This window comes from Cetorhinus maximus, chromosome 5 (assembly GCF_964194155.1).
Source record: "Cetorhinus maximus chromosome 5, sCetMax3.hap1.1, whole genome shotgun sequence".
Taxonomy (NCBI): domain Eukaryota; kingdom Metazoa; phylum Chordata; class Chondrichthyes; order Lamniformes; family Cetorhinidae; genus Cetorhinus; species Cetorhinus maximus.
Genome location: NC_135883.1, coordinates 116,304,360 through 116,319,470, shown reverse-complemented (window position 1 = coordinate 116,319,470; position 15,111 = coordinate 116,304,360). Strand labels below are relative to the sequence as shown.

The window sequence follows — 15,111 nt, the reverse complement described above, 5'->3', positions numbered from 1 at the left end:
TCGCGAGGTCCCCGGGCTCGGGTTCCACAGGCGCCGCTCGCGGGGCCCCTGGGCTTGGGTTCCACCGGCGCCGCTCGCGCGGGGCCCCCGGGCTCGGGTTCCACCGGCGCCGCTCGCGCGGGGCCCCCGGGCTCGGGTTCCACCGGCGCCGCTCGCGCGGGGCCCCCGGGCTCTTGTTCCACGGTATTTCCGGGTGAGCGTGCAGCCTCCTCCCCTTCCGCAGGTCAAGGGGTTGGAAAGAAGGGGGCAGAGACTCCGCTGGCCGACTCTTCACTCTGGACGGTTCATTATCTAAGAATGGTGGACAGCGCCTTGGTTAAAACCTTCCGGGTGCCTGCAAGACACGGTTACGCCGTAGAGGTCTCTCCTTATTTCCCTTCCAGACTGGCCTGCGCTACCTCCCAGTATTATGGAATAGCAGGTATCGTGCTGGGCACAGAAGGGGCGAACACGCTCGCTCGTGTCTTAAATAACGTTATCAGGGAAATGTTAGAAGCATTCGTGACCAGCAAAGCAGTTTAGTAGATTGAATTGTATTGGGGCAAGCGTACAATAACAGATTACATCTTCAAACCGAGTGAATTATCAAGTCAGAAGGAATGGCATTTGCCAGGCCAGTGTGCATGGACGTTGCTGAAAAAAAACACTTGTTTTGGTTCCCTTTTAACTTTGACGTAACATGCAATCGCGGAAAAATTTAAGGGGCACCCTGGCATTAGAGCGGGGATTGGGTGGACAATTCCTTCAAGGGACGGTTAGCCATCCCGCACCTAATTATTAGGGACGAAGGCATTGCACCCTTAACCTCATTCCGTATGACAGTTTGACTAATACAAATGGTCAATAAACTGCACAACTAACTCAGTTGGGAATGCAGCTATGTGAATGTCTTAATTAAATTAAGACAGAAACAGACTTACGTTTGTTTCCATAAGTTAGAAATAAACACATCTGAGACTCAAAAATGTTGGAGCTTCATCAAGTGTATTTCTTGCTGCTCTCCAGGTGGCTGTTGGACTGAGACATTGTTTCTGGTCACATGACTTCAATGGGACAGAGAAATTCTTTCGAGTTATCAACAGTCACAGATTGCAACTCTTTCGAGTACAATCACAGTTCTTGGTTTCCGGGAGTGGGACACGAACCCACAACCCTCTGATTCAAAGGCGAGGGTGCTATGAACTGAGCCACAGCTGACACCTCTTTCAATGGGACAGAGAATGTGGCACCCCAAGATTCACATAACAATTAGCTCCTAGTGCTTTACAAATAACATAACAATATAACATTACTCTTTCTTGTTAAAAAGTGCCTCTATGTTGTTGTGGAGTATCTAAGACACTCGACACAATCGACTGTAGATAGTTCTGTTGAAGGGTCATGAGGACTCGAAATGTCAACTTTGTTCTTCTCCGCCAATGCTGCCAGACCTGCTGAGTTTTTCCAGTATTTCTGTTTTTGTTTTCGACTGTAGATAGATTCAGCAGTAGTTCTTTATTTGGCACAAGTGTGCACACGTGAGAAATGCTCTTTCAGAATGCTCTAAGAGGCAATTCGAAGTTACACAGTTTCTGTTGGTTATTTATACACCTTTGGGATAACTCATCATTAACTCTCAATGTTCTTGTATGTCTAATTGTTACATCCTTAATTGCAAATGAGTTTACAACATAAACATGGAAAATAACTTGTTCATCATCTCTGCGGTTCCAGAAGAATTTGTAAGACAATCTCAGAATGACTTGCCCTTTAGCACAAATGATGTTCACAGTTCATTCCAAAACAAAAAACTTTGCTTATCTATCCTGATATTTTGCTGCTGTGCCTAGTCACCTGCATTTCTTAACCCTGAGGTCAAGCTATCAGTTTATTACAGTACAACTCATGGATCATTCATCAACATATTTCATTCTGACCCAAAGGTTACATTCATTAGCTTTATCATGGACTGACCCATAGGCTAGTCATTCAAGGTCATATTCGTTTTGGACTCTTTTTTTGAACTGCGGTCATTTTTAAAACTTATATCCGCAACTTGGTCAAGCATGGGTAACCCCATGATGCACCTGATATGACTCTTCAGTCCCCCCTGTTGGCCCTTGGCTCCTAACCCCCAAGTGGCCAACTAACGCTAAACTAACCTGTGCTCCTTGCCCCATCACTGCTGGACAGGCAGGCAGTTAGATTCACACGGTCATATTTTCTAAACTTCTTCGAGTATGCTCTGTTTCTCCCCAGGCTTGCACAGTGCTTTGGTTACTACTTTAGCAATGTTTTGGTTCCTGTGTCATCGGCACCGGGTACAACACTCAATCATAAGTCCGATAGCAATCCGGAGTTGTACCACCATAGGTATATGAGAGGTAATTTGATCCAAGGATGAATGCCCACCCTAATACCACAGTCCAAAATCGCCCGACACCATGATACATCCTCCAGTTTAGTTTTCACACCCTTTTCTGGTTGCTTGACTTCCTGTTGGAGTCTGTTACATTGCTGCCCGGGCCTTTTTCCTGTAGATGTTCGGCAGCTTCGGAATTCGCTTCCCTCTGGAAGCAGGTATCTCAGCAAGTCCTCTTTTAAAATCATTGGTTATATTCACCCACTCCTTACAAGAAAGCCGGATGTGGATTATTGCCGAATATCCAATTGTTGTTGGGGCCAGGGGTGGAAGCAGAAATTTGAGATGATTACAGGGCAGTGGATGTTACCGTACTGGTATTGAAGCTCGTTGGTGGTCACACAATATTCCCTTTCTTCACGGTATGTCATTTGCATTGGTTCATGGTGGCACTAGACATTTCAAGGGTACAGTTTAGGGTGGTAAAACCCCATGTGGCTCTCATCCCCACCCCTACGGGATGCGGGCAAACAATCCTTTTCTCCCTGCACCCAACCAGTGAGACTCTGCAAAGAGGGCTCATCCCTGGGTTGCATATTTAGATACAGGGTAGTACTTTAGCCAATTGCCATCTCTTATGATCCTGATACTTATACGGCGTAGAGAGATTTGGATCCCCCTTCCTGTAACTTAGGTTTGGTCAGGACATTCCTACTAGTAGCAAGTGTGTGGTGACACAGGGCGTACTTATCCCAGATTTGTACTAAGTGTGGTAGTGGGCGTGTAAAATGACGTTTTACCCGCTGGCTGCAATGGCAGCTTCTCATGCCGCATCGTCCCAAACCCTTCGCATTAGTTATACATCCCCAGGAAACACGCCCGTTTCTATACCGGGCGGGCTCCGATTCGCCCACCACCCCCGTCACCTCGCTGCTTCATCATGCCACATTTAAAGTACAGCCGTGCGCACACCTCTCAGTGCCTACAGCCCAGGACTGCTGCAAATAAGACATGGCCCCGAAAGGCAAGAAGACTGCAGCCCCCAGGTTTAGTGACGTGTCCCTCTAGCGCCTTTTGGATGCTGTGAAGGCCTGCTGTGATGTCCTCTACCCCTGCTCTGGCTGCAGGAGGGGAAGCAACATTACCACTCCAGCTTGGTAGACGATGGCAGTGGGGAACAATGCCAATGCTGCACAGAAGAGGTTGGCCATCCAATGCAGAGAGAGGATGAATGATCTCATCCATGCCGCCAGGGTAAGGCAACTACCTCATCACTCTAAACTCTCACAGTCAAGCTTATCACACATTCGCTGGCATCTCTCTCACTCGCTGGCATCTCACCACTCACTCTTTCACACACACCCTCACATCTCCATCTGGCCTCACCTGCTTTGGAGACTGCCTCCTCAGCCCTCATCACCTTGAGGCCACTTGCACAGATCAACTTGTGCCCCCACACAAACCCTGGGATAGCCCCCTTCCTCAATACAGCCCTCACACTGCAGCCTCTTCCCTTGCCTGAGCCCACTGATGTCCTTTAGGGAAGGAAATCTGCCATACTTACCCGGTCTGGCCTACATGTGACTCCAGACACACAGCAATGTGGCTGACTCTTAAAACTGCCCTCTGAACAAGAGCAATTAGGGATGGGCAATAAATGCAGGCCTAGCCAGCGATGCCCACATCTCATGAATGAATAAAAAAAACTTCTCCCCCTTCCCAAAGCAAGCTCTAGTCCTGCAGCCGTACAAAGCCTTATGGCTGGTCTGCTAGGTAGAAACCTGCCCATGAGCCCCGCTAAAAGTGCTGTGGTGCTGTCTGTGAAGCCTGGCACTGATGACTGCGAGTGCTGACCGAAGCAAAATAGGCAAACAAACCTCGAAGTTCTGAACGAAGTGCAGCTCGCCAGGTGCAAGTCACTTATGTGCAGCTGTGAAACACGCTGTCATGATTGCACGTCAACATGGGTGGACGATCCAGCATGGGGTGGATGAATCCGGCGGGCTAGCCTCATAATGATATGCAGATGTATTACAATGAGGCAACCGACGTCCAATGGCGGGAAACGTGGTCCGCTGTTGACGGCTGAGCGGATGATCACAAACTGGTTTCACGACATTGTGAAACTGATTTTTGGCCTTCTTGCCATATTGCCTGCTAATGCCGCCAAGCATGCCTGATGCCAGCTGGCATGTACTATTCCGCCAACAGTGTTCGGCTGTCGGGTACGCTAGTGTCAGTCCTCTCAGTGTACATGAGGAGCAATTTCCATCTTTGGCTGCCCAGGTTTGCAATGTGTCATCTGTGATCCAGCCCAGCATATCTCCACTGTGAAGTTGGGTCAGATTGTGCTAGACTTCTCCCACCAACCATGTGCCATAGGCTGTGTGCGCGCACTGCCTGCCTGCATGTGTGGAGGCCTGGTGTAGGGATGCTGACACCTGGTTAATGGTGTGGGCGTGGTTGTAGGAGGAGCCCTCGTGCATTGCCTCCATCTGTCATACTCTATCCAAAGCTCCCTTGTACCATTCCTGAGGCACATTCCCCAGCCCATTAGGTTCATGCTCGGGAAATCTGAGGTGTTGCTGTCAGTCATTATATTTGGTACACAAACAATATCAAAACATTTATCCATGACAATTGATGCATCGTCGGGGAGGATCAGGCAAGTTCCTTTCTCTTCGTCCCCTTTACTCAGGAGAATCCAAGAGTACTTCTTGTAATGTCTTTGTTCCAGTCCCAAGTGTCCAGGGATACATACTCGTTTGTTAACAGTGATATTTAAGCGCTTCTGATCACAGTTGGCATCTCTTGAGCAGTGGTAGAACAGGTTTAGCTGGGACCTTCGGTCGATTGTCTTGGTTCCTTCTATGATGAGGGTAATCGTGGTTGTCAAACATATTCACAATATCATGGTATTCCTGTCGCTATAAGAGAGAGCATAATGGACGCCGGTCATCACCGGTTAGTCCTTATTATTCTTTGCGCTTCCATTGTTCTTAATCTGTGTTCCGTGTTTCCACCAGCCTTTCCCTTTCATGCCCACGCATGCACGCGTATTGCTGATCATCAGGACTTTGTAAGATCCTTGCTAACGGGGTGCTAAGCCTGGTTTTGTGGGCAGGACCTTGACCATCACCTGATCCCCTACTTTTGCCAATCTTTCCTTTTCTCCACCCTCATCTATTTCCATATCCTTGATAATATGCTGCTCCATAACCTCCTGCCTCAGGTCACGTAATTGCTTACACAACTCTTTGATGAATCATTTAACCCTTTCCTGAGCTGGCCCTACACCCTCACTGCCTGTACATGTGCCCTCGGGCAGCCTCATGGCTTGTCTGGTCATCAGTTTGAATGGGGTTAGTCCAGTCACTCAGTTAGGAGTCGTCCACAGTTTCATTAGGATACTGGGCAGCAGATTGGCTCAGTCCTTGCCGATTTCAGCAATGGCCTTGGAGAGTGACACTTTCCACCATACTTGAGCTCTGCGGGTGGTATGCTATATGGAAACTTTGCTTAACTCCCAACAGGTTACACGTCTGTTTGCTTATTTGACCTTTTTCGATCACAGAGATGGTGATCCTGCTGGGTGCTTATTCCCAGGCAGGAGAAATGGGGCAGCCTATTTTTGGGGCACCTTTTCTAGCCCCCTCCACGTTTGGGGTGAGCAGAGGGTATCCTGAAGAGGACTGCTCAGGCGCAGATGCAGCTGCTGATAGGCACCCCTGTCCCGACACAGGTGCCCGATGACCGTCATGCGTTCGCCGCCTGTGTGCGGAATCTTGGCAGGGGGCCTCCAGGTATCACAGCCCTGCCCCTGTCGCCAATCCTCTATCACCACAGGGCTTTTCGCCTGACGGAGGTCTGCGCATGGTGTAGTTTAGCGTGGGGACTCCGCTGTGCAGTTGGGTTCCACATGGCCTTGGCGGTTGGTGGCGGATTCAGTGGCATGGTGGACCACGATGACTGGAGCCACTTCCTCGTTGCAGCCTTCTTCCCCCTTCACAGCCATTGGGGATGCAGCCCTCCTCCGCCTGCTCTGCTGCTGAGGGCTTCTTGGATTGTTTTTTGTTTGGAACCTCCCCCTTTACCTTACCGCCATGGGAAACCTTACCAGGAGCGTGAGCTCTGGACAGCATTGCTCTCGGGTTCGTTGGGACATGCAAGCCTCTTCACCACGATCCTTGGAAAGGTCGAAATAAGAAGAAACTAAACTTCGGAACCTGGAATGTAAGAACACTTGCTGACAACCTAAAGAGTGATTGCCCAGAAAGACGAACTGCCGTCATGGTTCGGGAGCTGGTGAGCACAACGTCGACATCGTTGCTCTTAGCGAAACCTGGCTCGCTGGGGAGGGGCAGCTGAGGGAGGCCAGTGAAGGGTACACCTTCTGGAAGGGGAAGTCAAACCATGACCCCCGCATCCACAAAGTTGGCTTCACCATGATGAACAAGATAACTGCCATGTTCTCTGAGCCCCCATTGGGGGTCAGTGAGAGGCTGATAACCTTATGCCTCAGTTGTAACCAATGTGCCGTTGTCTTCAGCGTATATGCCAATTCCGACCATGAAGTGAAGGAGAGGTTCTACTCTGATCTCAATGGCACCCTTGCTTCCATCCCCAGAAACGACAAGGTCATCCTTATAGGTGACTTTAATGCCCGAACTGGACATGACCACGAAATCTGAAGTGGAATTATTGGCAAGGATTTGCTTGGGAAAGGCCAATGCCAATGGCATCCTACTCTTGACCAAGTGCACCCAATACGGTCTGATCGTGACAAACATGGTCTTCCGTCAGAAGAGCCAGCTCAAGACCGTGTGGAGGCACCCGAGCTTGGGGCATTGGCATCTCCTGGGCTACAGCATTGTCCAAGGCAGAGACCTGAGGGACGTGCTTGTCACAAGGGCCATGAAGGGTTCAGAATATTGCTGGATGGACCATCGACTTGTGCGTTCGGTGTTCAACAGCTGCCTGGTGCCAAGATACCAGAGGACCCAAAAAGCCACCTGGAGAAAGCTGAATTTTGTGGCATTGAAGGACCAGGGACTGTGGGAAGAGCTCCAGGCCCAGTTGTACAGTGCACTGGAGCAAGTGCCCACCACTGATGTCAGTTCCATTCAGGCACACTGGGAGCAACTCAAATGCAATGTCCTGGACACTTGCGCACAGAGTATCGAGCTTGCGCTAGGATAGGGACAGGACTGGTTTAATGCCAATGACGTAGTGATCTGCAATCTCCTTGAGCGGAAGCGAGCAGTCTTCATTGCCTGGCAAAGTCACCCACGTACCCAGTGAATGACGGCAGTGTATCACCAACTGAAGATTGAGGTCCAGCGATGCATTTGAGACACGAAGAACAACTGGTGGGTGGAGAAGGCACATGAGATTCAGGCCTATGCCAACCAGCACGACATGCGCAACTTCTTCCAGGCTACCAAGACGAATATGGACCCTGCATGACTGGACAAAACCCTCTCCAATCACAGGACGGCTCCTGGCTCCTCAAGGCGATGACGCTATCCGTCAGCATTGGAAGGAGTACTTCGAACTGCTCCTCAATCGAAGACCCTCCAAACCGTCCCACATCACCCTGTGGAGGATTCCCTCAGCGATCCACCAACCATCGATCAGCTTAAGCAGGCCATTCAATAGATGAAAATCAACAAAGCTTGTGGGCCAGATGGTATAACCGCAGAGGTCTACCACGCTGGCATCTATCAGCTCACATCACGACTCCACCAGTTCATCCTCCGCCTCTGGGACGAAGAGGATATCCCCTGGGATTCTCAGAAGAAGGGGGACAAATCAGCTTGTGAAAGCTACAGGGTGATTTCCCTCCTGTCCATTGCGGGTAAGGTCCTGGCCGGCATCCCCCTAAACCACCTTCATCTGGTCGCTGAGGAGATCCTCCCAGAAACCCAGTGTGGCTTCCGACGATCCCGGGATACTGCGGACATGGTCTCTGCGGCTAGACAGATCCAGGAAAAATGTCGGGAGCAAAATCAAGAATTGTTCCTCGCCTTCATTGATCTGACCAAGGCGTTTGATTCTTTAAATCGTGAAGCTCTATGGATCGTCCTCCAATGCTTGGCTGCCTGTTGAAGTTGTCACCATCCTGAGACTCCTGGATGACAACATGACCACCACCATCCTGAGTGAAGGATCTGACACTGACACCTTTCACATCCGAACTGGGGTCAAACAAGGTTGTGTGATCGCCCTCACCTTGTTCACCATTTACCTGACTGTCATCGTCCACCTCACCCGAGATGAACTACCTGGTGTCAGCATTCAGTATCGTCTAGACGGGAAGCTCTTCAACCTTGGTCGCTTCCGGGCAAAAACAAAACCATGGACATCCACAACCTTCTGTTTGCGGATGACTGCTGCATGATGGCTCACTCTGTAGAGAACATGCAAAGGACGCTTGACCTCTTCAACACCTCGTATAAGAGGCTTGGCCTGCCCTTAAACATCACCATGACAAAGGTCCTTCACCAACCTTCCCCAGGCCAGTTAAGCATCCTCTGCGCCATCCACATAGACCAGGTGGCTCTGTAGTATGTGCAGCACTTCCCTTATCCCGGCAACCACCTCTCCCAAGGGACTACCATCTATGAGGAAGTTCAACACCGAGTCAACTGTGCCAGCACTGCCTTCAAGCTGCGCCAATGTGTCTTTGACAAGCTGGGGATCAAATGGGAAGACCGCTGGACTAATGCAAGTGTCCTCCGTGAAGCTGCGTCTACCAGCATTGAAGCCCTGCTCCTGTGGATCCAACTCCGATGGATGGGCAATTGAGTCTGGATGCCCGAAAACTGCCTCCCTTGGCAGGTTTTCTTCTCACAGCTCTCTGTTGGCAACACTCAAAGGGTGGCCAAAGGAAAAGGTATAAGGATAGTTTCAAGGTTGCCCTAAAGCCCAGAGGCATTAACACCACTGACTGGAAGGAGAATGCTGCCGATCGCTCGGCAAGGCAACACCTGGCCTATCAAGGTGCAAGCCACTTCGAGGCTCAGCTACTCGACAGCGAGGCGGAACAGCGGCAGCAGAGGAAGGAGAAGGAAGCCAAACCTGGGGCTGTGACTTCCACTCCCCTGCGAAACAACATGCCCCCACTGCAGAATGTGGATCCAAAATTGGGCTCTTCAGTCATCTGAAATCTCACCAAGCCTGATGGACGTCATCCTCAATTCTGAGGGACCGCCGCTGACGAATTTACCTGTAAAATGTGTTCCCTGATCTGCAGGGCTATTCCCCATCGGGGTATCATTCTTTCGCGACAATTCTTGCTACTGTATTGGCGGAACAATCTCCCATCATGAATGCTTCAATCCATTGAGTGAACTGGTCTATTACAACTAAGCAGTACATGTTGCCTCGGCCGGCGGGGGGCAATGGTTTGGTAAAGTCTATCTGGATGTGTTCCCAAGACCCCTTGGGTCTGGGCTGATGGGTCATTTTGACTTTTACAGCTTTACCAGCAGATGACTCATCGCTGACAATACTTTGTCACATCCCTGCCCATTCTCGGCCACCACCAACACTGCTGCAGACACCCAAGCGTGGTGTTCCTCCCAGAATGTTAGTTTCCATGATAGATCTTGATCAGGTTTTGTCTCATACATTCTGGGGCCACGACTCGCTCATCCTTCCTCCAGATTCTATACTCATCTTTACTCACACCCCTTCTTTCCCACTCTTCCTTTTCTGTTTCGGGTGTCTCGTCATGTATTTTCTGCATATCTATCTCCTCCGAGCCAGTAGTGCAAGCTGCTACTGACTCTGGGGTCCCTGCTTCTGTTGCCTGCGTTGCTGCCTAATCTGCTCACTGATTTCCCTTTTGGATAGGGTCCTGAGCCTTCTGATGTGCCTTAATTTTTATCACAGTGACATGTTGGGGTAATCGTGCCGCTTCTACCAATCCTTTTACTACTTCCTCATACTGTATGTGTCCCCCACTAGAGGTCACATACCCTTGCCTACTCCAAATAGTCATGGATGACCCCGAAATCATACCTGCTGTCAGTATAGATATTCGCGGTACAGTTTTTGGCTAGCTTGAGGGCTTCAGTGAGGGCCGTAAATTCGGCAACCTGTGCAGAGATGTCTCCTGGGAGATGTCTCTTATCAGCTATGGCACCCCCACTGTCTACTACTGCCCATCCTGTCCTAGGGGTTCCGTTTTATGACCCGTCCACAAACAGAGTGAGGTCTGTGACTTCCAGGGGCTCCTTGCCGATCCTGCTGGGGTCTTCTGAGGCAATAGGTTTCTCGCAGTTATGTGTTTCTCCTATGTCCATAATACCTTCAGCAGGATTGTGACCTATATCTGAACTATTTGTACTGACTTATCCCTTGGCAGCAATATTTATTCTCATGTAGCTCTCCTGCTGTCTGAGACTGTCTTTAATCTACCAGTGTTTAACAATTCCATCAATGTATACCTAGAATGTAAGATGACCTCCCTGGTCATCACAAAGAGCTCGCTAACCTTCATAGACCAGGTAGCACAATCGATTGTGGCTACGCATCGGGGAATTCCAGTAATTACAGGGATTGCTTTGTGGGAATTTAAAAAAAACCTTTGATGTTTGTGGATAACATCCTGCTTTAACAATGACTTGACATGAACGTAATTTCAATTTTAGCATCTCCTCTTAACTCATGTTTTGGAATGTTCAAATTAGATTTCTGCCAAACTTCAAAATTGCGGGCTTATCTTTATATTTTGGGAACAAATTGTACTGCTTTATTAAGTTCTTTTCTCAGCCAGAAGCTCTCAGCATTTTAAATTAACATCATTTGTTTCTAAAATTTTTAGCTCATAAGGAGTGTATTATCTTTCAGCATTTTCATAGGCACTTTCGCATTTGTTTTGTGTTACGCCTACCACTGCTGACCAATTAGATTGGGCATTTCCCCATCCTTCCTTGACCAGTCTCTTGAATCGATTGTATCTAACTACTGGGGATAAACCCTGGGTGTTCTACCACCTTCCGCTGGTAACTATATTATTCATTTGTAGTCAAATCTGGCGGGGCACTTTAGCTCTTACTAGGACTTGTAAGTCCTCCGGGTGGAGTGAGTGGATATCAATTATTTCCTCCAATTTATTCCAGAAATCAGTATTTGCATGGATTTGTCTAGGGGTCGGTAGGTCCCTAGTCTTCATTTGTCTCATGGCCAGGGTGAAAGGGACATAGTTTATTGTCGTTTGGGCGCTCCATTGATCATCCTGCTGTTGTTCGTGTACAGTGGGGCCCATGGCCACTGGCCCTTTTGTCTCTGTCTCAGGGGGAGCCGAGGGAGCCACGGCATTATACGCCGGTGGCTGCTCCCAGTCCCAGTCATCGTCCTGGTTGTCACGTTCGGCAGCCTCTTTCCTTAAACAAAGCATCTCAGACAGAGTGTAGCTGACTAACTGAGTGAAGACTTGGAGTTTGATGAGAGGGAAGTTCAGTGAAGGGGTAGAAGGAGTTAAAAACAAAAAACAAAAAACTACTGCGGATGCTGGAAATCCAAAACAAAAACAGAATTACCTGGAAAAACTCAGCAGGTCTGGCAGCATCGGCGGAGAAGAAAAGAGTTGACGTTTCGAGTCCTCATGACCCTTCAGCAGAACAGAAGGAGGTGTTTGTTTCCTCTTTCTACCTTTCTCACCCCATAGATATTGGTTCTTGCTCTGCTACAGGGAGAGGAGCTAGCTGTTTAGTGAGTATCTGGTAAGTGGGTAGGTTCTATTCTACCCCTAAGGTTTGAAATAGTGCACAATTTGGTGGCAAAGTTAATAAAATATATAAGAAGTCAACATAAATAAGTGATGAATATAATTTAAGTAATTATTTAAAACACATTAAGGGTGGCAGGACATCAAGGCTGCAGCATGTGGGAGCTTCTGGATAACATTGTGATCCAGGGCAAACACATCTGCAGAAAGTGTTTGTGGCTTGAGGAACTTAGGCTCAGAGCCATTGAGCTGCAGGCTGAGCTGCAGACTCTGCAACACATCTGGGAGGGAGAAAGTTACCTGGATGCTTTATACCAGGAGGCAGTCACACCACTTAGGATAGGGTCTTCTGATTTGGTCAGTGGCCAGGGACAGGAGGGTGTGACTGGGGTGAGGCAGGTAAGGGGACCCAGAGGGCAGGAGTGTGAGCCTCTGAAATTGTCCAATAGGGTTGAGGTTCTCTCAGCTTGTTTGGATGAGAGTGGGGGCTGCAGAGTGGATGAGCAAACTGACCATGGCACTGTGGTACAGGAAGCCATCCGGGGGTGGGGGGGCACAAAAGGGAATGTAGTGTAGTAGGGGACAGTATAGTAAGGGGGATTGACACTGTTCTTTGTAGCAAAGAGCAAGAGTCAAGACAGCTTTGTTGGCTGCCCGGTACCAGGGTTTGGGACATCTGCTCAGGGCTGGAGAGAAACTTGCAGTTAGAGTGGGAGGATCCAGTGGTCGTGGTCCATGCCAATGACATTGGCAGGATGAGGAAGGAGGGTCTGCATAGTCAGTATGACAAGCTAGGCACCAAATTAAGAAGCAGAACATCAAAGGTAATAATTTCTGGATTATTACCTGAGCCATGTGCAAATTGGCATAGGACCAATAAGATTAGAGAAATGAATGCGTGGCTCAAAGGCTAGTGTGGGAGAAGCGGATTCTGGTTTGTGGAGCGCTGGTACCAGTAATGGGGAAAGTGGGACCTGTACCGTTGGGACGGTCTACACCTGAACGGGGTGGGGCTGTTGTTCTCCCGAGCCGCCTAACTAGGGAAGTAGAGAGGTTTTTAAACTGAATAGTCAGGGAAAGGGATCAAATTTGGGAAGATGTGGTAAACCAAAGTGTAGAGACAAGGCAAGAGAGACAGGTATTAATATGGGAAATGATAAACAGACTGTGACAGGAAGGGACAGAGAGTACAAATCTAAGAGTAAATCAGTGGATAAGGCTAGATGCTACAAAAATAATAAAAGGACAAAACTAAAGGCTCTTTATCTAAACGCAGGTAGCATTCAAAACAAAATAGATGAACTGATAGCGCAAATAGAAATAAATAAGTATGACCTGATAGCCATTACAGAGGCATGGCCACAGGATGACATAGATTGAGACCTGAATATTGAAGGGTACATGACATTTAGGAAGGACAGGAAATTAGGAAAAGGTGGAGGGGTGTCTCTGTTAATTAATGGTATTAGCACATTAAAGAGGGATGACTTAAGTTTAGGAAACCAGAATGTAGAAGCGGTTTGGGTAGAGATGAGGAATGGTAAAGGCAAGCAGTCGCTTGTGGGAGTGGTGTACAGGCCTCCTAATTGTAAGTACACAGTAGGACAGAGTATAAAGGAAGAGATAATGGAAGTTTGCCAGAAAGCCACATAGAGACTCGAAAAATCAGATGGGCAAAGGTAGCGTAGATAGGGAGTTCATAGAATGTTTTCGGGATAGTTTCTTGGAACAGCACATTCTGGAGCCAACCAGAGAGCAGGCTATACTAGACCTGGTATTGAACAATGAGATAGGATTTATTGATAACCTCCTAGTGAAGACACCCCTAGGTAGCAGTGATCATAATATGGTTGAATTTTACATTCATTTTGAGGGAGAAACGAGTGTGTCCAAGACTAGTATTTTAAACTTAAATAAGGGCAATTATGAGGACATGAAAGCAGAGCTAGCTAAAGTGAACTGGCAAATAAGGTTAAGGGATATGCCAATAGAAGTTCAGTGAAAGACATTTAAAGGGATATTTCAGAATGCACAGAAATATACATTCCAATGAGAAAGAAAAATTCCAAGGGGAGGGCCCACCATCCGTGGTTAACTAAAAATGTTAAAGACAGTATCACACTTAAAGAAAAAACATATAATTATGCAAAGACAGGTGGCAGGTCAGATGATTGGAAAGAATATAAAGAACAGCAAAGAATGACAAAAAGATTAATCAGGAGGGAAAAGTTCGAGTATGAGAGAAAACTAGCTAGTAATATAAAGATGGATGGTAAGAGTTTCTATTGATATTTAAATAAGAAAAGAGTTAACAAAGTTGGTCCTCTAGCGAGTGCATCTGGGGAATTGATAATGGAAAGTAGGGAGATGGCAGACAAATTAAACAGGTATTTTGCTTCGATCTTCACTATAGAGGACACGAGTAACATCTCGGAAATAGCTGTAAATCAGAAAATGGAAGGGAGGGAGGAACTCGGGAAAATTACAATCACGAGGAAAGTGGATTTGAGGAAATTTTTGGGGCTGCGGGCTGACAAGTCTCCAGGTCTGGATGGACTTCCCCCTAAGAACTTGAAAGAAGTGGCTAGTGAGATAGTTGACGCACTGGTTTTAATTTTCCAAAATTCCCTATATTCCGGGGAAGGCTCCATTAGATTGGAAAATAGCAAATATAATTCCTTCATTCAAAAAGGGAGGGAGACAGAAAGCAGGAAACTATATGCCAGTTAGCCTAACATCTGTCATAAGGAAAATGTTAGAAGCTATTATTAAAGATGTTATAGCAGATCACTTAGAAAAATTCAAGGCAATCGGGCAGAGTCAACATGGTTTTGTAAAAGGGAAATCATGTTTAACCAATTTATTGGAGTTCTTAGAAGGAGTCACATGCTGTGTATAAAGGGGAACCAGTGGATGTACTGTACTTAGATATCCAGAAGTCATTTGATAAAGTGCCACATCAAAGGTTATTGCAGAAAATAAAAGCTCATGGTGTAGGGGGTAACATATTGGCATGGATAGAAGATTGACTAGT

The 15,111-nt window shown here is 47.8% G+C and overlaps 1 protein-coding gene across 1 annotated transcript in view; it reads left to right on the top strand.

Annotated features, from left to right (window-relative positions):
- Positions 1-215: 215 nt before the first annotated feature.
- Positions 216-15,111, top strand: part of pex7 (peroxisomal biogenesis factor 7) — a 149,189-nt gene continuing 134,293 nt past the window's right edge. The window contains exon 1 of the mRNA XM_078542342.1: positions 216-421. Within this exon, the coding sequence (XP_078398468.1) occupies positions 298-421 (124 nt within the window). The 5' untranslated portion in view covers positions 216-297. The remainder of the gene's footprint in view (positions 422-15,111) is intronic.